A 23,752-nucleotide genomic window follows, 5' to 3' on the forward strand; every position below is an offset into this window, starting at 1 on the left:
GCCATTTTTATAAACGGTTATACAAGGCATTGCTTTCTCTACAAAGAATTTATAGAAGACTTTTTGTGGCACTATTCTGGGTTGGAACCTGGAACTACAACTTATTAGCTTTGTGACCTTGGGCAAGTTACTTCCCAGCCTTAATTTATTCAGTTATAAAACACATACTCTCTAAAACTCGGAAGTACCTTCCGTATGAGCAGGACATAAGGAGGGCAAAACACCTAACTGACCCAGGCACCTGCCACGTCCGACAATCCCATCACCCGTCTTCAGGCCCCTGCCCAAGACTGCAGAGGTGTATGTTTTAGGGGAATCCAGACTTTAAAACATGACAACCCATCACAAGCGCTGAAATTGTAGCTATTTAAGTGAGAACATATATAACATACAAGTGCCAAAGAGAATGACCTCATCATTCTTGACCGCCACCCACACAGGCTGCCTCCACCAAAACTAGAATAAAAGGAAAGCAGGATGGGAGAGCAGAAATTCAGGTACCTCGGGAAATACCTCCTTTAAAACCTTGGTAGTTGTAAACAAAACAACCACACACACAAAAAAAAAAAAAAAAAAAAAAAACTGTTCTACTATCTTGTTTTATGATTGGACGGCATTTACAATTGAGAGTGGGGGGGAAGTGAGTGGCTTACAGGACCTTGACTCTGGGTGCTGCAGTGCACTTTAGCCTCAGAGCTCTTGAAAAGTTAATCCGCCATAAATTAAGTGGTCAGCACCTTCTGGGGAAATTTAATAAAATGGCGTTTGCTGTAGTCTCACAAAGGCCTTGCAAATCGGTCAGCTCAGTGTTGACTGAAGGCGTGAGCACCGTCGCCAGATCTCATTGCGCTGGCACCCTCAGGGTTTACACCCACGTTCAGAGGCATCCGACTGCCCGTCCGCCCAGCCTGGGAAGAGTGAGACTTGAGAAATACTTTTAAGGGACGTTAAATGAAGACATAAAAGCGCCCTGGTGGCGAGGCAGAACTGCCCACTAAGTTTCTTGGCCCTGACACTTGTTGAGCTAGAGGGCTCCGCTAAAGCGTATCACCCAGTCACTGTAAAGACGTCCCCTGAGGAGGGCCAATATGGCGACGGACTCCTCTTGGCACAGCCCTGTTCCCTCCCCCATGAGAGGCGGCTCTAGTAACGCCCATCGGCCAAGATGGAGGCGGTGCCTGGCTTCCTCCGCTGCCTCATTGGACTGAGTGACTGAGTGAGACGCCAATTCTCCTCTGCCTACTCCGAGTTCCCGCCCTCAGAGTTCATTCGGTTTTTAATTGGCGTTTAGTTGCCGTCAATTTGCGTCTTATCGTGTCTCTTTTCATCGTTAATCCAATCACAACTTTCCTGGATGCCCGCCTGATTTCTGATTGGTTTTGATCAACTTCATCCTCTCCCATTCCTGCCTACTTCTTATCGCTCCTCCCACTGGGACTTTGCTCAGGCACGTCCAGGGTTCTGGTTGGTCGTTGTTCTGTCACTCCAACTAAAGCTCTTCCTATCTCTACCTCTCAGGGAGCCCGCCTGGCAGTTGACTGGTTCCTTTCCAAGCCTATCATTTCTAGCTCCCGCCCACATTTACTTCCTGCGTCTTTCATTGGCTTTGAAAATTGAGAGGGCGGCCTTTTGGGGCGGACACCGGGCACGCAACTTTGTCTTACACGCCTTAGAGAGTAAACGAGTCTTACCATTGGATAACCTGCCCGCCTTTCTTCTGCAAGTCCCTCCTTCCTCCCTCCCTCATTGGGCGGGGCAGCAGTGAAGGGGAGGGGCCTAGGCCGGGCTTGTGGCGCGCTGCTCCCTCCTCCTTACCCCCCCCTCCCTGTCCGGTACGGGTTCGTTTGCCTCGTCAGCGTCCGCGTTTTTCCCGGCCCCCCCCAACCCCCCCGGACAGGACCCCCTTGAGCTCGTCCCTCAGCTGCCACCATGAGCGGTAAGGATGAGTCCACTCCAAGCTTAGGGGTGGTAGGGGAATGAGGGGGCGCGCGCGAGGGCCGACCAGGCGGTCCCCGCCATGAGGGGGGGCGGGCGGGAGGCGGCGGCGGCGGCCTTGGTCCCGCCCGGGGCGGAGGGAAGGGAGGGAGAAGGGGCAGTGGCGGAGCCTCCGAGGAGGAGGGGGATGGGCCGCCCGCCCCGGGGGAGGGGGCAGAGTGGCCTCGCCCGCCCCCTGCCCGCCCCGGCCACGGGGGGGACGGGCCTTACCCCCCACTACTCGGCCGCCTGCCTAAGGCTCCTCCTGCCGGGGGCTGGAGCCGCGGGGGCGGCCCGAGCAGTGCAGGCCCCGCCCGGGCCAACCGCCTCCCTGGTCCGCCCTCTGGTCGCCGCCTGCCCCAGGGCCCTCCCCACCTTCCGTAGATTTCCCCTCCCCCCCACTGTCCCGCCCTTTCCACGCCCCTCACCCCGAAACCGCCCTTTCCCTCTAGGGTCCGCCCAGTCCGCCAGGAAACCTGATTTCTATGTCCTGGACCCGTTCAGCCCCTTACCAGTATCCACAAATGTTTCCCCACTCGCACTTCTCAACTTTTCCCCCCTTTGCCCTCCTCTCTTGTTACTTTTTACACGTGCATTTTTCTCTTTCTCCATCTCCTTTGACCCTAATTTTAGCAAGCTTTCCATCCACCCACATGTTGTTTTTTTGTCTTACTTATCCTTGTTTTTTCCCCCCAGGATACTTTTCCTTGTTTTGAAACTCTTTCAACATGCCCACTGTGCTCACACTTCCTATGCCAAAAGCACCTTTTCGATATTTTCTGAGTTTAACTCAGTGCAAAGGAGAGTTGAGGCCCAGTTTTGGCACCAATAAGCCTAGCTCATGTGCTACACATTCTACGACTGTTCCTTCTCCCCCAATCCATTTTTTTTTGTGTTTTTTTTTTTTTACGCTGGCGTGTTTCACCTTCCTGTTAGTCATGCCTGTTTCATCATAGCCTTTTCTATTCTTCCTCACTTTACCCTTTTCCTTCCCTCAACTTTAAGTTGTCTATCCTTTCATTGTTTTTAGACCAAGATCACTCCATGGATGAAATGACAGCCGTGGTGAAGATTGAGAAAGGAGTTGGTGGCAATAATGGGGGCAATGGTAATGGTGGTGGTGCCTTTTCCCAGGCTCGAAGCAGCAGCACAGGCAGTAGCAGCAGCAGTGGAGGAGGAGGAGGCCAGGTAAGTGCTGATCAGGACAGAGCGGCCAAGGTGTTGAGAGGATGGACCCATCTTTAGGTGATTGTCTTCACAGGAAAGAATTTAGGAAAGGGCTCACCCTTTTAGAGATAGGGAAGTAAGTACAGAGAGACAAGTGACTGGGAGAGCCCCCAAAATGGCAGTTTCCCCGTTTCATTTGTTCATGTTCTCCTTATTTGTCTGCACTGTGTTGCTGTTTGTTTATAGTATACTGCCCCCCCCTCCCCAGCTGGCAGCTGGGTGTCACTGAACTGATTCCTTTGCTCTGTCTTATTTTTTGGCCAGGAATCCCAGCCATCCCCTTTGGCTCTGCTGGCAGCAACTTGCAGCAGAATTGAATCACCCAATGAAAACAGCAACAACTCGCAGGGCCCAGGCCAGTCAGGGGGCGCCGGTGAGCTTGACCTCACGGCCACACAACTCCCACAGGGCGCCAATGGCTGGCAGATCATCTCTTCCTCCCCTGGCGCTACCCCTACCTCGAAGGAACAGAGTGGCAGCAGTACCAGTGGCAGCAATGGCAGTGAGCCTTCCAAGAATCGCACGGTCTCTGGTGGGCAGTATGTGGTGGCCGCCGCCTCCAGCTTACAGAACCAGCAAGTCCTGACAGGACTACCTGGAGTGATGCCTAACATTCAGTATCAAGTCATCCCACAGTTCCAGACCGTTGATGGGCAACAGCTGCAATTCGCTGCCACTGGGGCCCAAGTGCAGCAGGATGGTTCTGGTCAAATACAGATCATACCAGGTGCAAACCAGCAGATCATCACAAATCGAGGAAGTGGAGGCAACATCATTGCTGCTATGCCAAATCTACTCCAACAGGCTGTCCCCCTGCAAGGCCTGGCTAATAATGTACTCTCAGGACAAACTCAGTATGTGACCAATGTACCGGTGGCCCTGAATGGGAATATCACTTTGCTACCTGTCAATAGCGTTTCTGCAGCTACCTTGACTCCTAGCTCTCAGGCAGTCACTATCAGCAGCTCTGGGTCCCAGGAGAGTGGCTCCCAGCCCGTCACCTCAGGGACTGCCATCAGTTCTGCCACTTTGGTATCATCACAAGCCAGTTCCAGTTCCTTTTTCACCAATGCCAATAGCTATTCAACAACTACTACCACCAGCAACATGGGAATTATGAACTTCACCACCAGCGGATCAGCAGGGACCAACTCTCAAGGCCAGACACCCCAGAGAGTCAGTGGGCTACAGGGGTCTGATACCCTGAACATCCAGCAGAACCAGACATCTGGAGGCTCAATGCAAGCAAGTCAGCAAAAAGAGGGAGAGCAAAACCAGCAGTCACAGCAACAACAAATTCTTATCCAGCCTCAGCTAGTTCAAGGAGGACAGACCCTCCAGGCTCTTCAAGCAGCACCATTGTCAGGGCAGACCTTTACGACTCAAGCTATCTCCCAGGAAACCCTCCAGAACCTACAGCTTCAGGCTGTTCCAAACTCTGGCCCCATCATCATCCGGACACCAACAGTGGGGCCCAATGGACAGGTCAGTTGGCAGACTCTTCAGCTGCAAAACCTCCAAGTTCAGAACCCACAGGCCCAGACAATCACGTTGGCCCCAATGCAGGGTGTTTCCCTGGGGCAGACCAGCAGCAGCAATACCACCCTTACACCCATTGCCTCAGCTGCCTCTATCCCTGCCGGCACCGTCACTGTGAATGCTGCTCAGCTCTCCTCTATGCCTGGCCTCCAGACCATTAACCTCAGCGCGTTGGGTGCTTCAGGAATCCAGGTGCACCAGCTTCCGAGCCTGCCGTTGGCTATAGCGAATGCCCCAGGTAAGGCTTCTCGTTTTTTGCATGTATTTCCAGAGCTAAGTAGCACCTCAGGTGAAACTGTTGGGCGTAAAGAAGGGAATAAAGCCTTTTGGGGGTAACACTTTCTTGAGGGCTAGTCATGTAGACAAGTTCATTAGAGAAATAGCAGCGATTCTATTTAAATCATTTGGAACCGATTTAACGGAAACTCCCCCCCCCACACACCCCCAGTTAATCTGATGAGAAAGGAGCGCTTCTGGGCAGTGTCCCTGGGGTCTCTGTACTTCCAGTGCCTTTAGTGCTATAGAACAAGCAAGGGTTGGCAAACTTTTTCTGTAAAGGGCCAGATAGCATATATTTTAGGTCTGTGGGCCACATATGGTCTCAGTTACATTTCAGCAACCCTTTAAAGATGTAAAACTATTATTAGCTCGAGGGCTCTATTTGGTCTGTTATTTGGGCTCACCCCTGCATAGGATAAGAATTGATTATAAACTTGACCTATTTGTAGGACAGTTATTAAGTTATATTTCTCATGAAGAACTGTTAATTTCGGAACAAGGGGAAAAGTGATATAGTGGATCCTAGAAGGATTTCTTTTTTTTTTAAAGGAGGTTGCAGCTCACAGTGGCCCATGCGGGGATCGAACCGGCAACCTAGGTGCTACTGGTACCATGCTGTAACCAACTGAGCTAACCGACCACCCCAGGATTTTTTTTTTTTCAATAAAACAAGTTCCTTGGTTAATCTTTAGTTAACCAGAATATCCTATCCTACTCTCTGAGCAAGCTGGTTAATCAAGGTTTAATTTTTTTTAAACTCCTAGTTAAAAGTAGAATCCATCCACCTCCCCTTACACTAGTGTGTATTTTTAATAAGCTTCCCAGGTGATTCTGATACTTCCTAGATACCCTGTTTCCCCGAAAATAAGACCTAGCCGGACTGTCAGCTCTAACGCGTCTTTTGGAGCAAAAATTAATATAAGACCTGGTCTGATTATATTATATAGTATATATTATAAATATATAATTTAATGTTCTTATATTAATTTTTGCTCCAAAAGATGCATTAGAGCTGATGGTCCGGCTAGGCCTTATTTTTGGGGAAACAGCATTAAGAGAACTACTTCCTGGAGACTGCTTTGAAAGTAGTACTTAGTTGAGAAGGCAGGGGAGAGAAGGGAGGGGAGAGAAGGAGTGGGACAGAATGGAATGGAGAGGTTGAGTGGAGTTAGGACTACGGCAAGCATTGAAGGGAAAGAGTCTAAGGGAAGAGGTATATATATATTGGAATGGCTCAGTTGACCGCAATAGTCACTCATTTTGAACTATGTTTCACTATTGGTTATTTTGAAATTTGAACCATGTCCGTTTAAAAAGGTGAAAATTAGTTTATTTGGATTTTATCATTTTAAATCTATCATGATGGAGCTGACTTTTAATAAAGCATGACAAAAGGGTATATACACATTTTTATATTTTGGCATGAAAAAAATTATGATGGGCAATTGTTTAATATCACTGACCTGCTAGCCCTGTTGGAATATATGTAGGCTTATGAATTGTCTACTTTTTTTTTATAATACTGGTTTTTAGACTGGTTTTTATGTAAGTGAGGATAACAAATAGGCAGCCATATTTCCTGCTTTCTGCAATTTTGGAAAATCAGTGTGGGAAAGTCTGTTCAAGTTCCCTAACTTTCTTACATTCTTGTGGTGTATTTTAAATGACTACATTTTGAGCTTTAACAAGGCAGTAATTTTCTTAGTGAACTGGAGTCCTTGGACTAGAAAGTTAGAACTGGAAGGGACCTAAGAAATCATCTAGTACAACTGCTTTATTTTCTAGACGAGGACATTGAGATGTTAAAAAGGACTTGAGGCTTGTGGTTAGTTCTCCTAATCTAGGGCATTTCATTACCTGTTAGTTTTAACTCAGGATCTGAGAAATCCTTTAGATTGTTAAAAATATGTATCTTCTTTGAAATTTAATGCTCTAGAACTGGCAGATGTCTTACAAGCTAAAAATTATGGGAGTAGAAGTGGGAAAAATTTAATAAAAACTGAACTTAGCCTGGAAAATTAGACACTTTCTGGGTAATCTACATTAGCATGTTTGTTTCCTCTTTACTATGAAGTTGTACCCAGCAGTTTTGCTCTTCTTTAAAGGAAAGCAAAGCTGTGGGATTGTTCCCATTAATAATAATTTGGATCCTTGCAATTTCTAAAAGGTTTATAACTTAAGCTCTAGAGAACAGTTATGAGGCACGCTCATTGCTAAATCATGCTCTGGGGAAGTCTGCCATTTAGTATGTCATAGGATAGGGCTTACCTAGCTGTTATTGATGGTCTCTGAGCTCAAGAAAACGTATGCCTTTCTGTAAGGTAGCAGCAGCTTGACGTTCACTGATGAGAGAGAATGAGGCACTGAAAGGCCATTTTGTGAGAGTTGAGATTGGTTGCTTCATTAGTTATGGTTTCTGAAGATAGAAGTTTCCTCCTTTCTGGTTAGTCATACTTTTGCAACATTTCTTTCCCTTCATTTGATCTGACTTCATCCTTAATGAAAGATAATAAAACTGTTTCCTGAAGCTTAGTGCTGTTCAGCTATTGCCTGGCTGCTGCAAAGTATCTCATTTTACCCCCTTTTCTGGTATATAGTTATTTTACTGGAAAAACTCAACCTCGTTGCCGTATGATGTGTAATAGTAGAAAGAGTCCTGGATGTGAAATCCTTCTGTAAGATATAGTTAGGGAGGCAGCCAGCCCTCTGCAAAGGGAGACTTGGTTGTGAAAGACAGCAGCTTCCATCGTGTTCGCTTAGTCTATCATAATTTTTAAAAATCATCTTAAAAAAATCTTCTTAGCTCTCCTGTTGACTTTTACTCTTGTTTCCTTCTGTTTGCTGAATACACAACCAAAGGCATAAACGTAGAAACAAAATAAACCAACCACCTCTGTATTCTTGTGTTTTTCATGGCTCTGCCCCTGGTGGGTGGTAGTGAGGAAGGGACCACCCAGTAAACAAAATTTAGTTTCCAGGCAGTGAAATGACATATGGGCTCTTTTTCAAGTTATCAGAAGCTTTTTTTCCTTTTTTTTTCCTAATCAACACGCTTCCCCTTATTTTGTAGTCACATTCTAATAGATCGTTATTTTATTTTATTTTTTGTTTTCAGTTTAAAGCTTTAGGTTTTTTTTTTCTCAGTATCTGCTAAGTCCTGAAAACTCTTACCCCATGATGGGGGTGGGGGTGGCTTTGAAAGACTGAGTTTGGATGACTTCGTGGGAGTTCTGCCTAATAAAGAGTGTGGGGCAGGGCTTTGGCAGGAGAATAGAACATATTTCCTTGATGGCTCTAATTCACTCAAGAAGCAAATTTCAGGCACTAAAAATAAAAATTTCACATCTGTTCAGTTTTATCGGGGTCAGGAAAATGTCTTCTCTTAGAAGTTAAGTTGAATGTGATACTAGAGTTGGTTTGCCAACAGTGTCACTAAACTTGGGGTCAGATTGCTGAGACCTAATTTGTTAAAAAGTTGTATTTTAGACTAGTGCATTTGAACATTAGCAATAAGGTTGAGATGATTTGAATGTGTTCAGAATTATTCTTATGCAAGAGGTCACATGAGAGAATTTTGTATTTTAAAATAGTATTCTTTATCAAATACAATGTTATATGTTTCTGCATCATTTGCCTTCTTTATCAAATAGACTTATTTCTTAGGGTCATGTTAGTGCTTTTTAAATGATTTTAGTTTAAGTAGAAAAGGTCTTTAAAACTTAGGTGCCTTGATTGATCTGAAAAGACTGAGGAGACAGCCTTCAGACTTTTTCAGTTGCTCCTATTTATTCATTCCAGTGCCTTTCCGTAAATGACGTCATTGTTAAATCACGTTGCATTGCGTAATGTGGCCATTTTAGTTCTTAATTAAATAACAAGAGCACAGGGTGCCTAGTGTTTCAGAAAAGTTATCTGTTCTGTTCTGCTATCTTCCTTTCTGTTTCATTGTTCCACTTTGTAAAGTAGCATGTAAATATCGGCACTGATAATTTAGTTCTGCTCATTCCTTGCTTAATTGCTTTGTTTTCCCTCCTTGAAAATGTGTTAGAATGTAATGCTTTAAGTTTCTTATTGGGTATCTGTAAACAGTATATGATAATTAGTTGAAAATTTTCACTTTGCTGTTTAATTGAAAAACGTACTGTTTTTCAAATTTTTTACAGAAGGTGTGTCACAATAGTACTGTCCCTTTCTCTGACATTTAATATTATTAATATAGACCCTGATGTATAGATTATTTTAAAATTTATTTAAAATAATGCCCACATTGACTATATTGTTAATACTATGCTAGGTTTTAAGAACTGTTCTCCTTAAAAAACTATATTCTGTAGAAAGAATATTTGTCAGAGTTGGTTGCAAATCTGGGCTATAATTTGAATTTATACTTTTGCTCCAATGTTTTTCAAACTGAATGGCTTATGGAAACTGGGTGGTATTACTTGTTTGACAGGTTTGAATGTGCCTATCTAATTTATTTAGAATCCTTCTCATGCTGTATCTATGTACGAAATAAACAATAACAATATCAAAGGAGTTAAAATATAAAATACCTAGGTCAAGACAAAGATTTTAAAATATAAGAGAACTAATGTTTGTTGCTAATAATGTAAGGTTAAATGCTATTGAGATGGATTTTAAAAAATTATTCAATTATGTTCTTCATTAAATTGACTCTATTTTGATAGCTTAAAAGTTACAGCTCTTTGCAAACATAATATAATTAAACCAGACTATCCATGGTAATAGCAATTAAACTGAAGGTTGCTAGAGCTGGAACCTTCATCCCCTCCACTACACTGTAGGCTGTAAGGTGTAGAAAGATTCAGTGATTTGCCAAAGGTCACTGAAAAAATTTACAGTGACAGCTCTTTTGATTTAAGATCAATATCCTTTCCACTCCACTCCTTTCTCATCTTTTACTTCTCTCAAGTAGAAGAATGGATTTGTTTTTTTTTACCCAGTTCAATTATTTTGAAGTGTTAACTAACATTTGTAGCCTAAGACAGATAACAGGAAAAAAAAGAAGCGAAAGGCATGGTTAATCAACAACAACTTTATAAACTTTGTTGTGAATGAGAATTTGTTGTAACCAGATAAATTAATTTGAATTTATTGAATTCTAAATGAATATGAATAATTAATGATGATGATGAAAACACTAGGAAAGGGAGGAACAAGATGGCAAAAGAGAAATCAAAGACTTAGATAATTAATCAGTCTTTGAACACATGAAGGTCACCTATGTCATATTAGGGTGTGTGTGGGGTATTACCCTCCCCCCCTTTTTTTTTTACAGTTAGGAAGATGTGTTTTGTTTTCCTGACTGTTCTAGTTTTTTCTCCGATACGCTTGAGACATTTTTATAGCAAACTTTATTTCCTTATTCCTCTCCATCTATTATTTTTTGTTATTCTGGAACTTCCCTTTCAGGGCCTTCCTTCCCTTACGCCCTTTATTTCTGATTAAAAAAAAAAAAAATTATCCCAACGTACTTGTTGGGGATATAGTTTAACTACCAACCCTTTTAAAGGGCCTAATTTTGTCCAGACCCTACATGGTTACTGCTGGTTATCTGAAAAAACTCTGCTTAGAATTCTTTGGCAGTTTTTTGTACCATCGTGAAAAAATATATTTTATACAGACCATTTGTTTTAAAGAAGATAAAAAGCCCATTACCCTATAAACCATATTTGGAAATTTTCCATCTTACCAAGAAGTTTCTTTGGTTTGGTGTTCTTTTAAAAGAATTATCTTTAAAAATTTTAAGAAATTGGCATTAATCACATTTTGAATGGCCTCCTTGTTTAACCTTAAATTCTGTTAGGAAATTGAGTAATACTCATAGTTCAATTAACTTACATAGGCATTTACTGAACACCAGTATACTTAGTAATATAATTGCCCCCAGCAGGCTTAAGAATGAGATACAAAGTATAAACGTCAAAATGGGTTCCAATTTTTGATGCTTCATTCATAGCAAAATATATTGAGCATTTATCATGTGTCAAATGTGCTAGGCTCTCTGAACTCATACAGATAAGGTCTCTGCCTTCACAGAGCACCAGTTGCTGTTGTGCTATAGTTACCTATACTTAGTACACTTCAGAGAGGACCAGAGTTGCAGCAAAATACTGGGAGTGCCAAAAAAAAGGTATACAAGTGGACACTTTGGTCAGTGTTGCTCAAGCAGCAGTTCTCCGTAATCAGAAGTGTCTGGGCGCTGATGGTAACCACTTTGAGCACCTCTTGTAATTGCAAAAGTCAGAAGTGACTATTCATCTTTAGCTATAGATGTATATTATTACAATTTTAATATAGTTTTCCTTTCTTAAAATGTGTATACATTTTTTGGCACCTTCTATATATGAAATAATACAGCCACTAGTATTTTCAATTTATATTATAGTCTCCTGCTAGTGCGTTATATATTGTCAGGTTATTTATTTAAACTTTTGTTATTTTAAGTGTGTTTTTCTGGAACCCATTAGCTCCAAGTCAAGTAAGTAGTTGTTTCAGTTTAGTTGTGGAGGGCGCAGCTCACACTGGCCCATGTGGGGATCGAACCGACAACCCTGTTGTTAGGAGCATCACACTCTAAACAATTGAGCTAACCGGCCGCCCCCTATTTATTTATTTTTAATTTAAAATGCTGTTATGTCCTTTAATATTTTAACTCTTTATCCTTTTACTTATAATTTTGGCTCAAGTTGCAAAAGCAGATGCATGGAAAAGAGGAAAGAGAATTGCATAAATATTGTGATTTACTTAATGGTATTTTTATTCACTGTTACATCCCTAGCATTTACATATTTTTAGAGAAAAATTATTTAAAATGTCATATGAAAAAGTTATTTTTTAAATAATTATTTTTAATTGTGGTAAAAGCATAACATTTACCACCTTAGGTATTTTAAGTGTACAGTTTAATAGTGTTAAGTATATTCAGATTTTTATGCAACAGATCACCAGAACTTTTTCATCTTATAAAACTCAAACTCTATACTTAAACTATTTCCGCCTCCCCCCAGCCTTTTGCAACTGTTATTCTACTTTGTATTTATATAAATTTGACTACTTTAGATATGTCATATAAGTAGAATAGAGTATTTGCCTTTTTTTTTTTAAAGATTTTATTGGGGAGGGGGAACAGGACTTTATTGGGGAACAGTGTGTACTTCCAGGACTTTTTTCCAAGTCAAGTTGTTGTCCTTTCAATCTTCGTTGTGGAGGGGCCATTCAGCTTCAAGTTGCTATCTTTTCAGTCTTAGTTGTGGAGGGCGCAGCTCACAGTGGCCCATGTGGGGATCGAACCAACGACCTTGTTAATAAGAGCACCGGGCTCTGACTAACTGAGATAACCAGCTGCTGCATATCTTTAATTTTTTGAGGAAGTATAGTAATTTTTTATAACTTTGCTTTTAGCTTCTATAAACAAACATTTTTTAAAAAAGAACATTTTCATACTACGTTTTTAGTCAGAACTACATTTTAAGTTTTTCTATCTGAATAGTTTTCTTACAAGATTATTTTGAAGTTTCCAAACGTAGTGGATGGAGCAAAATCATTAATACATTTAGCTGATATCCAGCTGCTTTTATATTATTTAAATCTTGGATATTTGTTAAAGTAACATGCTTAAAATAGAACTCAAAGGTTGAGACTTGAAACAGGAATTATTGCTACTTACGATTGCACAAGAAAAATTGTCATGATACACAATGTGTTTGAACATGCTTTTGAAGATAAATCATTCTTAGTAACTGGTAATTGCTGACCTCTTCTATTTATACATAAAAAAACCACAGAAAGCAAAGATGGCTTGTTGTTGGCATTCCCTTTTTGGAATTAATTAAATGACCCTTCTGGGCCCCAGAAAGATAGAATTGTTTTGTCATCCCAGACAATAGATATTCTCATCTCTAGCTTATACAGATGCTTAGGCCTGGCCAAGCATCTTGGTGTAGTAGTAATTAATCTTTTAGTCAAATGTCTGGTCAGAGCTGTCTTAATAAAAGCCTAACATTTCATTACATTGTATTCTTTTTAACAGCTGTGAAGCAAATTCAGGTGTAGCTAGGCTTAAATTACTGATGGTTCTTTGATTTATTCCTGAAAACATTCTGATAGCTAATTGGCTTCAGTCTTAAAATTTGTATTGCAATAACCAAAATGGAGACATTATACAATATTATATCACGTAATCTAGATGTGCCTTACCATAAAAAATTAAGAAATAGGCGTTTTAAACTTAAAAATAGGTACATGTAATAGAGGTTGCAGGAAATGGGCATCTTCATTTCCTGCACTTCTTTCTGAACATTTTTTTTTTAAAGATTTTTATTGGGGAAGGGGAACAGGACTTGATTGGGAAACAGTGTGCACTTCCAGGACTTTTTTCCAAGTCAAGTTGTCCCTTCAATCATAGTTGTGGAGGGCGCTGTTCAGCTTCAAGTTGTTCTTTCAGTCAGTTGTGGAGAGCACAGCTCAGCTCCAGGTCCAGTTGCCGTTGCTAGTTGCAGGGGGCGCAGCCCACCATCCCTTGCGGGACGCAGCCTTGTGGTTGAGTGAGATCCCACTGGCCCATGTGGGAATCGAACCGGCAGCCACCAGGCCCATCTTTCTGAAAATTTTTACTCCATGGACTATTTGGTTTCAATCATTGCTTTCCTTGCAAAAGAATTTGATGCTGTTTAAAAGTGTTACCAGCCAAGAAGTTTCTCCCTCTCCAAAATACCAAGCATCAAACTTACAGCAAAGTTTTCATTTTGTTTAGCTCCCTTATAGCCTCAGTACTACAGGTAACATTGTCCAGAATGATTCCCTTAATGAGAATGTCACTGAAAGACTACTAATGTTGCATCTAAAGACCCCTCATCTAAACAAGGTATCCCAGGACCCCAGTAGAGGATTGTTTGGAGATACCTGGCATTGTGCTCTGCATGCTCTATAAGATTGTACCTAGAGGAAACAAAATATATAAAGGTTACACTTGGAAAACATAAGCTTTCTGTTCAGTTAGAAAGTCAAGTTTCAGAGGATTGTCTGGTTCTGGTTCAAAACCACCATGAGGCCCAAGCTGAAATGGAGACGGATAATGAAACCTACTGCACATGAATGGTTCTATTTATAAATGAATCATATTTGTGTCATGTCGCCTGTTTTCCTATATCCCCTCTCCACCCTACCCCCATTTCTTTTTTCAACCTCCCATGAGACTTTGGTACTATGAACAAACTGAGGAGCTTGCTAAAGAGTACTGTTTTTCTTCCCACTTATTATGGGGCTGTTATGAGAGGAAATGAAGTGATGACTCTTTGAAAGTACAATATAAAAATCCACAAAAATGGTTAAGAAATTATTTGGGATGAGTTTTTCCACTTGGTGTTAGTATTCTGATGGGAAGAAGTTACAGATGACTGACTGTGAGATCTTAAACCCGAAACTGTTTTTGTTTGTGTGTTTCTTTTTTATGTACTGTTTTTGTAGATGAATGTCTCGCATCCTGTTTAGTATTCGTTGGATGGTTTAGCTATGAGTATACCCTTCATTTCATCTGATGGATGAAATAACTCCAGGTGTGAAACTAGCAGTAATTAATTGAAAATCCTTTGTGAAAGAAAAAGGAAAGCTTGTTCTGAATGAGGCATTTAGTATGACTAGAAGAGTGACCACGTGGAACTTGTAGGCAGACACACTAGGGTACAGACCATAACTTTGCTTCTTACTGGCTATGTGACATAGGGGAGGTTTTTCATCCTCTCTGAGCTGAGGTTTCTTTATCTGTGAAAGAGGGTTAATACTAATATTTACCTCCTCTGGGATTGTTAGAATTAAATAAGATAAATAAAAGGAGAGCAGCACGTTGTAGATGCTCCACACATAATAGTGCTCATCTCGCTAAAAGCCCCATTCCTTGTAGTCTTCCCATCCAATTAAAGTAGGATTTTCATCACTTAGTCCAAGGCTGCTCTTGAAGTAATTGAAGTGTCCAAGCCTTTACATTCTTTCTGGTCCATTATATTCTTTGTCCGGCAGTGTAGTCAAACTACCACCACTATCAAAGGAAGTAAATTCCAGCCACTATGCTTTGTTCTTGAATAAGCCCTTCTGGTAAAAATGGTAGTTGACAGCAGAAAAGGTTAGAATTACTTGTGGAGTTTGTTTCTTTATTGTTTGTTGGCCTGGTTATGAACTTGGTGCAGAGCATGTGCCTGTGTTTTCTCTGTGGACCGCCAGAAAAACATCCTCCTTGATGAACCTTTTGTTGACACCCTATCTAATTATACTCGGGTTTTTCAGTGTCCTAGTTCAGTGAATTATTTTTCTGTCCCTAGTTTCTTAAGAGTTGTTTTCTGTAAATTAAATATATTTTATCTAAAAAATAATGAAAAAGACTTAAAAAAATGTTTTCCTCTTACCTTTCTAGAACTTGCTTTCATTTAAGCACTATTTTACTTTTAATCTCTCAGCTAATTCCTGTCACCTATAACCTTTTCCCCCCAAAACCCAACACTTCAGAAATGATTATGAAATAATTTAAGACATCTAGGCAATTAGAATAGATAATACAGTGGGTATTATTTTGCGCATATGCCAGTTCACAAAACAATATAGTTACATATATATTAAAGCTGACAAAATATGCCTGCCCTTTCTAACACTTTTAAACCTTGCTGCTGAACTATGTGGTTTTTATCATTTAATGATTATTTTGGTTGTGTGTATGTATGCACTTGTTTGCTTTAATCTATTGCAAAATGAAAGCAGAATCTAGTTTGGTCTGAACTGACTGTTAATTTGGTGATTTTTGGAATTTCTTGCCTTCCGTTCATCTACAGAACAAGAATGATTATACCTGCTCAATTCTTTGTGGTGGTGTAGACTCATTGATGTACAAATACATACAAACAAATATTTAAGACATTTGTTTAACTACCCTTTGTGCAGTTCTAGGTATGTCAGTGTTTTTGATCTCAAATGTCTATAGTTCAGGAACCACCCTTGTTTTTCTTTATGCAGAGCATGTTTGGTACCATAAACATACATGGGTACAGAATATTTGATCTGAAGGGAGAAAACTGGTTGCCCATTGCCCATAAAAGACTGCTGATATAAATCACAGTTTCAGTGTGGGAAATGGGAAGATCCAAGGCATTCACTTTATAAAGATCTATAGAGAAGAATTTGGAAAACTTGACCTTTGAGGACAGGAAAAATAAAAAATATATTAAAACATAAATCTTGTTTGATATTGGTAAAAACATAAAACAATAACAGAGACTGAAGTGAAAATTAATTGAAATTTAACTGTCCAAAGATACCCTCTGTTGAAATTTTGGTGAATATTCTTCCAGCCATCATTTTGTGCATTTGTGTACAATTTACAAAGGAATCTATATATAGTTTTATTAATATTTAAATAGGATTGTACTATCCACAGTGCTCCAGTCTGTTTTCACTGAGCTGTATGTGAAGAACATCTTTTCCATAAGTAATAATAAATATAGAACTGTGTCATCATTTTTAAATGGTGGTATGGTATTTCCATAGTATATTTGTACTAGGATTTGCTTAACCCTATTGATATACTTAAAAAATGTATTGGGGTGACATTGATTAATGTTACAAGTTTCAGGTGTACATCTTTATAATACATCTGTATACTCTATTATGTGTCACCACTGGAAGTCTAGTCTCCTTCTGTCACCATATATTTGATCCCTTTTTAACCCTCTTTGGCCTCCCTCTAGTCCCCTTCTCCCCCCCCAACCACCATTCTTTTGTCTGTATCTGTGAGTTTGTTTGTTTGTTCATTCCTTTGTTTTATATGCTAATTAGTTTCCAAAATTTTAGTTACAAACAGTGCTGTGCTGAACATGCTTGTTCACACTTTTTAGATTAAAATTCTGTAAGTGAGCCATTCTCCTAGGGACAGAAATGAAAACATGTTCACACAGAAAATTGTACACAAATGTTTATAATAGTGGTACTCATAATAGCCAAAAGGTGGAAACAACCTAAATGTCCAATGGGTTGAAAACTGTGGTATATCCATGTGATGGAATATTATTTAGCCATAAAAAGGAATGTGTGATACATTGCTCTAGTGCTAGTGAACCTGGAGAACATGATGGGAAGTGAAAGAAGCCAGATAACAAAGGCTGCATATATTATGATTCAATTTATATGAAATATCTAGAATAGGAAAATCCATAGAGACAGTGGTTTCCAGGGGATGGGGTGAGGGGAGTCATGGGAGTGATTACTTAATGGCTATGGATATTCTTCTGGGATGATGAAAGTTTTGAAAGAGAGATGCACTAAATGCCACTGAATTGTACAGTTTAAAATAGTTAATTGTATGTTATCTGGATTTCATCTCAATAAAACACTTTTTTAGAAATTTTGTGGGTCAAATGTTTTATTTACAGCCAAACTAAATTTCAGAAATCTAGCAATTTATATTCCCATAGATATCAATCTTTTGCCAGTATAATGTGGGGAAAAAAAATTCTTGCTTTAATTAGCATTATTTGATCACTAGGGAATTAAATATATTTTCACTTATTTGCATTTTATTTTCTCTTGTGAGTTGCTTGTTTTTATTGTTTTTCTGGTACTTTGTTTTAATAACTTCCTTTATAAAAGTTTTAATATTTTCCCTTGTTACTATGTAAAAATTTTTTCCTGATGAATCTCTTATTTTTCAAGATGAATTTGACACGTATTTGTCAGATTTCCCCAATAAGTCCTTCTGGGATTTTTACTGCCTCACATTATTCTTTCATTATTTCCTATGATCCAACACATTGCTTGCTAACTTTAAGCTTAGTATTTTATAGGTTTTGTTGCTATTGCAAATAGGACTTTTTTCCATTTTATTTCTAACTGGTTCTTATTTGTATATAGGAAACCTATTAACTTATGTGTGTTAATTTTATAATGGCTATTTTACTGTAATCTTAGCGCTTTCAATAGTTTTTAGTGTTATTCTTAATGTTTCCAGGTCATCTACAAATAATTTTATCTACTCCTTTCCACTATTTACACCTCATTTCATTTTTTTTAGCTTTAATTTTTTTAATATGAAAAATTGAAGATCCCATACAAACGAAATTCACGTAATATTTTCTTTAGTATTTCATATTTTCTAAGTAGCCTTAGCATTTTTTTTAAAATTAAAGTTTAGGGGTGACAATTGTTAGTAAAGTTACATAGATTTCAGGTGTACAATTCTGTAATACATTATCTGTATCTCACATAGTGTGTTCACCACCCAGAGTCAGTTCTCTTTCCATCACCATATATTAGACCCCGTTTACCCTCTTCTAGAGCCCCCTTCCTCCCTTACCCTCTGGTAACCCCTAAACCATTGTCTGTCTATGAGTTTTTGTTCCTTCATTTGTTTGTTCTTGTTCATTTGTTTGTTCTTGTTTTTAGTTTAGATACCATATATCAGTGAAAGCACATGGTTCTCTGCTTTTTCTGTCTGACTTATTTCACTCAGTATTATAATCTCAAGATCCATCCGTATTGTCACAAATGGTCCTATTTCATCTTACCACCGAATAATATTCCATTGTGTACATATACCACAACTTCTTTATCCATTCGTCTATCGAAGGACATTTCGGGTGTTTCCATGTCTTAGCCACCATAGTAAATAAAGCTGCAATGAACACTGGAGCACACATGTCTGTCATTTCATTCTTGTTAATAGTGGGAATCCTTGTTTTATATCTCACTTTTAAAGGGGTGATTTTTCAGGTGTACAGCATGGTAGTTAGACATGTGTATAATTTAAGAAGTGATCCTCTAGAATAGCCCACCTGGCACTATAATAGTTATTACCGTATTATTGACTATATTCCCCGTGTTTTACTTTACATCCCCATGGCTATTTTGTAACTACCAATTTGTGCTTCTTAATCCCTTTACCCTTTCTACCCTGCTCCCCAACTCCGCATTCCATCTATCACCCAGAGAAATCTAGTACCCATCTGACACTGTACATAGATATTATTGACTATAGTCCTTACGATATACCCTACATCGCTATGACTACTTGGTAACAACCAGTTTGTACTTCTCAATTTCTTACTCTCTTCCACCCCCTCCAACCCCCCTCCCATCTAGCAGCCATCAAAATGTTCTTTGTATTGATGAGTTTATTTCATTTTGTTTATTTTGTTCTTTAGATTCCACATACAAGCAAAATCATATTGCATCTGTCTTTCTGTCTGACATAATTCCACTCAGCACAGCACCCTCCAGGTCCATCCTTGCCTCCACAGATGGCAAGAACCCATTCTAAATGGGTGATTTTAAATTACTATGTAATATTCTATCACGTTGTTTGCCACAATTTATTATTTCTCTTGTCAAATATTTAGGTACCTTCAAATTTTCCTGTATTTTAAATATAATAAAGAGTATAAAGAATATAATAGCATACAGTTTTCTATTTTGAATCATTAAAATAAGTCCTTAGGAGTTGGTTTGCTGATTCATTCATTAGATAATCTATTAAAAGAACAGAGAACATAAAACTCCAAATATATTAAATAAAATACATTTGAATTATTCATTGCCATATTAAGCAAAAGTTTAAGGAAATCAGTACAGGAAAAGAAGTACATCAATGCATAGGTGAGTATCTGTATATTTTCATAGAGTAACTTTCCGTCCTTTCGTCATACTGTCACTGGTAGTTTAAAGCTGTGATGTGTTTTTGCGACACTGGGTATAAATGAGAGGTGTCTGCTTTTAGTACTTATCTAGTAATCTGGACAAATTAAGCCAAGATGAAGTCTAGTTCTTAACATTAAAAAGCTACCTTAAGAGTTTATGCTTAGGGGAGGGGTTGAAAGTCAGCTGTAGTATGTGAGATTATATAATTGTGCTGGGCATTACTTGTGCAGAAACTTAGAGAACCTGTCATCGAACGATACCTAACACGTAAGTGCTTATTTACATGGTCACTTCAGGGAGCTCAGGATGGTGTGGATCTGGAGTTACTTCTTTAATATTAATTCAGATTTTTATTCATAATGTAACTATTATGATTACAAACACGTAAAGTTTATTTGTGCATACAAATAGTAATTGAGGGGATGTTGAAGTGATAATAATTTGTTGGGGTAGTAAGATTTTAGATGTCTTCACCCCCTTTTTTGTTTCCATTATTACTGTTAATATAATAGTACTATAAATATTTATTTTAAATAAATTTAGACTTTCTTTTTAAAATTTTTATTGGGGAATATTGGGGAACAGTGTTTCTCCAGGGCCCACCAGCTCCAAGTCAAGTCATCCTGCAATCTAGTTGTGGGGGCGCAGCTCACTGGCCTGTGTGGGGATCCAACGAGCAACCCTTTGTTAAGAGCTCCCGCTGTAACCAACTGAGCCATCCGGCCGCCCGTAAATATTTTTTTAGACCCTTATTCACAGAACATGGTAGATGGCTACTATTATTCATTTTTCTTCAGGCCCTACTAGAGAATTAATTTGGTCTTGTTAGTGGGAGACAGTCTCTAGGATACCCGAGTTTTCGGTACTTATCTTTCCCATGTACATCTCTAGTTTGTTTCAGCATTCCTTCATGCTTTTATCATCACACAGCATCTCATTACTGTATTTTATCCAGAAAATTTTCTGAAAACATGAAATTTAATTTACACTGTTGTTTCTTCTTTCGAGGCAACACTGCATTCAGAACAGTTACTATTTCTGCATTACTAATCAAACCAAGGTATTTTTCATGGGAATTACATATTATTTGAAGGTTCCAATATGATTATCCTTTTTCATTGGTAAATCCAGTGGTTAGAAACAAAATATTAGATGGCTGTGTATTTTATTTTTTGTTTCTTTTACAGTATTCTTTTATTGCTCCTATTTTAGAGATGTTGATTGAATTTGATATTATAACTCCCTTAGATAAATTCAAAATGGCATATTGTGGGTAGTAAGGGTGCTTGTGTAGGTGGGAGAAAAAACATTTTTATAAAAGTCATATTTAGCTCTCCTTTTATTTTCCTGATGTACAATGATTTATTGAGTGTGTCTCCTGTGTGCCAGGAACAATGCTAGGTATGCTTTATATTAATTTATTAGTACAATATAATTATATCATTTTTGCTTATGACGAAGGTAAGGCTCAGAGAGGTTACCCAGTTAGTAAGTGCTAAAACCAGGCTTCAAACATAGTTTTGTCCAGCGGCACCATTATAGTTCATTACAATGTGTGTGTGATGGCCCTTACTCAGATTGATCATCAGATGCTCTCCAATAATTTTAAATGTGAGTTGATGGATATGAACCGTCCAAAATTCAGTCAAAAGAACCTGATTTAGAACTCAATGAGGGAGGAGATGGTGTTCATCTCTCCTGTAATTAGGGATGTGATGGAGATATAAGTCCAAAGTTAATTTTGTCATTCTTCTATTTATTTTATCACTTTCCTGCTCTTACTAAACGAAACGACTGTTCTCTTAACTTTTATGTCCCTCTCCCACGGCTTTCCTGGTAATATATTATATATTTAAATGAATTTTAAATCGTACCTGTCGAAAAATAATAGTAATTATAGCTAGTTTGGGAGGGATGTTAAATTGAGTCCCTTTCCCCAGGAAATCATCACTGTTGATAGTTGGGGGCGGGGGGGGGGGGAAAGACAATTCTAATTTGTTTCTCTGTTTTGAAAAACAGTTTTCACTATAGAATGATGTTGACAGAGGTAGGAAGTAGGTGAAAGTCTTAGAATTTAGAAGAATTTCAGCATGTCACTAATGATCAAATTTTGAAATCTTTAGTTTTCTTGGAAATAGGGAAAAGAAATAGGGAAATCTGTACCTTTGGATTTGTAATGGAGAACAAAAAACTAGAGTGTATTTAGTAAGGAAACATGACCAAAACTGGAAAAAATTCTTATTTTGATGGAGAGACTTCTGAATTATACTTCCTCAAATGGTCTCCCATTTAAAATTTGTCTTCTCCCTCCCCCTGCCCGCCTTTTTTTCCTTCGTAAATCTTGGCTGGGAGCGTGGACTTTAAAAACAAGGATCTATCACTTAATTACAGTGACATCTACTGGTGAGAGCCTTGCTTTGCCATCATGGTGCTTATTGCCTGTACTTAGGAAAACTACCCATTTTCTGAAATGTGAAGAACCAGTGTTTAAATCTATAAAAACTGTTAATGTACCAGAAAGGGGAGAGATACACAGGTTGGATTTTTTTTTTTACTATGTAGATGGTTTTAATGATAAAAGTTATCTAATTACGTTATAAGAATATGAGAAATAGGAAGGAGAAAAACAAAACCAATAGCACTCCTCATCACAGTCACCAGTTTGGTGTGTTTTCTTCTACTTTATTTAAATTTTAATGTATGTATTTTTTTAGTATAGCTTTATTCTAATAACGCATGTAATTTGTTCCTTGGTTTGTTGTTCAGTAATATTATGGCATAAGCACTTCCCCAAGTTTTTTTTTTTAAATTAATTTATTGGGGTGATAATTGTTAATGAGATTACATAATTTCAGGTGTACAATTCTGTATTACATCATCTATAAATCCCATTGTGTGTTTACCACCCAGAGTCAGTTCTCCTTCCATCACCATATATTTGAACCCCCTTACCCTCATCTCCTACCCCCCACCCCCTTTACCCTCTAAACCACTAAACTATTGTCTGTGTCTATAGTTTTTGTTTCTCATTTGTTTGTCTTGTTATTTTGTTGTTTTTGGTTTATATACCACATATCAGTGAAATCATAGGGTTCTCTGCTTTTTCTGTCTGACTTATTTCGCTTAGCATTATACTCTCAAGATCCATCCATGTTGTCACAAATGTTCCTATATCATCTTTCCTAACGCCGAATAGTATTCCGTTGTGTATATATACCACAACTTCTTTATCCATTCATCTATCGAAGGACATTTTGGTTGTTTCCATGTCTTGGCCACCGTAAACAAAGCTAGCACTTCCCCAAGTTTTTATATTTAACTTTTGTTGACTGCCTAATATTCCATCAAGTTATTTAACAAATTTCCTTATTGTTTACATTTTAACCCATTTCTTGTATTGCTATTGTAAATAATTTATTGATGAATATCTGTTTAAATGGCTTTTTCCAATGATGAACATTTTTATGGACTCAGACCTTTCCCTAATAGTTAAGTTTTTATGTTTTTGCTTACTAGTGAGGTTGAGTATTTTTTCTTCTGCTTATCTACAAGTTATATCAGTTGATTGATTCATCTACTGGTATGATAATAATATTCTTAGGAACTTGCCTGGGCTCTTTTTTTTTTTTTTAAATTTATTTTTTTTTTATTAAAATTTACTGGGGTGACAATTGTTAGTAAATTTACATAGATTTCAGGTGTACAATTCTGTATTACATCGTCTATAAATCCCATTGTGTGTTCACCACCCAGAGTCAGTTCTCCTTCCATCACCATATATTTGAGCCTGGGCTCTTTTTTTAAAGAAAGAAATTCATTGTTTTTAAAATTTGCCAAAAATAACTTTCTCAAATTCTTGCTTGCTTTTTTTAATACAGAGACTTTTCATGTCAAATGATGTTTCTTTGTGTGTGATTTCTTTAATGATTAAAAACATAACAGAGATGGCTTTCAAAAGTTTGATCATTGTTTTCTTCATATTTAAACATATGTGTGTGTATATATTTAACTCTCCTCTATTTTTCATCATATTTCATTT

General features: G+C 38.6%; 1 protein-coding gene across 1 annotated transcript in view; it reads left to right on the forward strand.

The window, feature by feature from the left end:
* Positions 1-1,778: 1,778 nt before the first annotated feature.
* The window catches only part of SP1 (Sp1 transcription factor), a 37,658-nt gene continuing 15,684 nt past the window's right edge, over positions 1,779-23,752 (forward strand). The window contains exons 1-3 of the mRNA XM_081059564.1: positions 1,779-1,936; positions 3,005-3,162; positions 3,466-4,978. Coding sequence (XP_080915690.1) covers positions 1,930-1,936; positions 3,005-3,162; positions 3,466-4,978 — 1,678 coding nt within the window. The 5' untranslated portion in view covers positions 1,779-1,929. The remainder of the gene's footprint in view (positions 1,937-3,004; positions 3,163-3,465; positions 4,979-23,752) is intronic.

The sequence above is a fragment of the Rhinolophus hipposideros genome, assembly GCF_964194185.1.
Source record: "Rhinolophus hipposideros genome assembly, chromosome: 9".
Lineage (NCBI taxonomy): Eukaryota > Metazoa > Chordata > Mammalia > Chiroptera > Rhinolophidae > Rhinolophus > Rhinolophus hipposideros.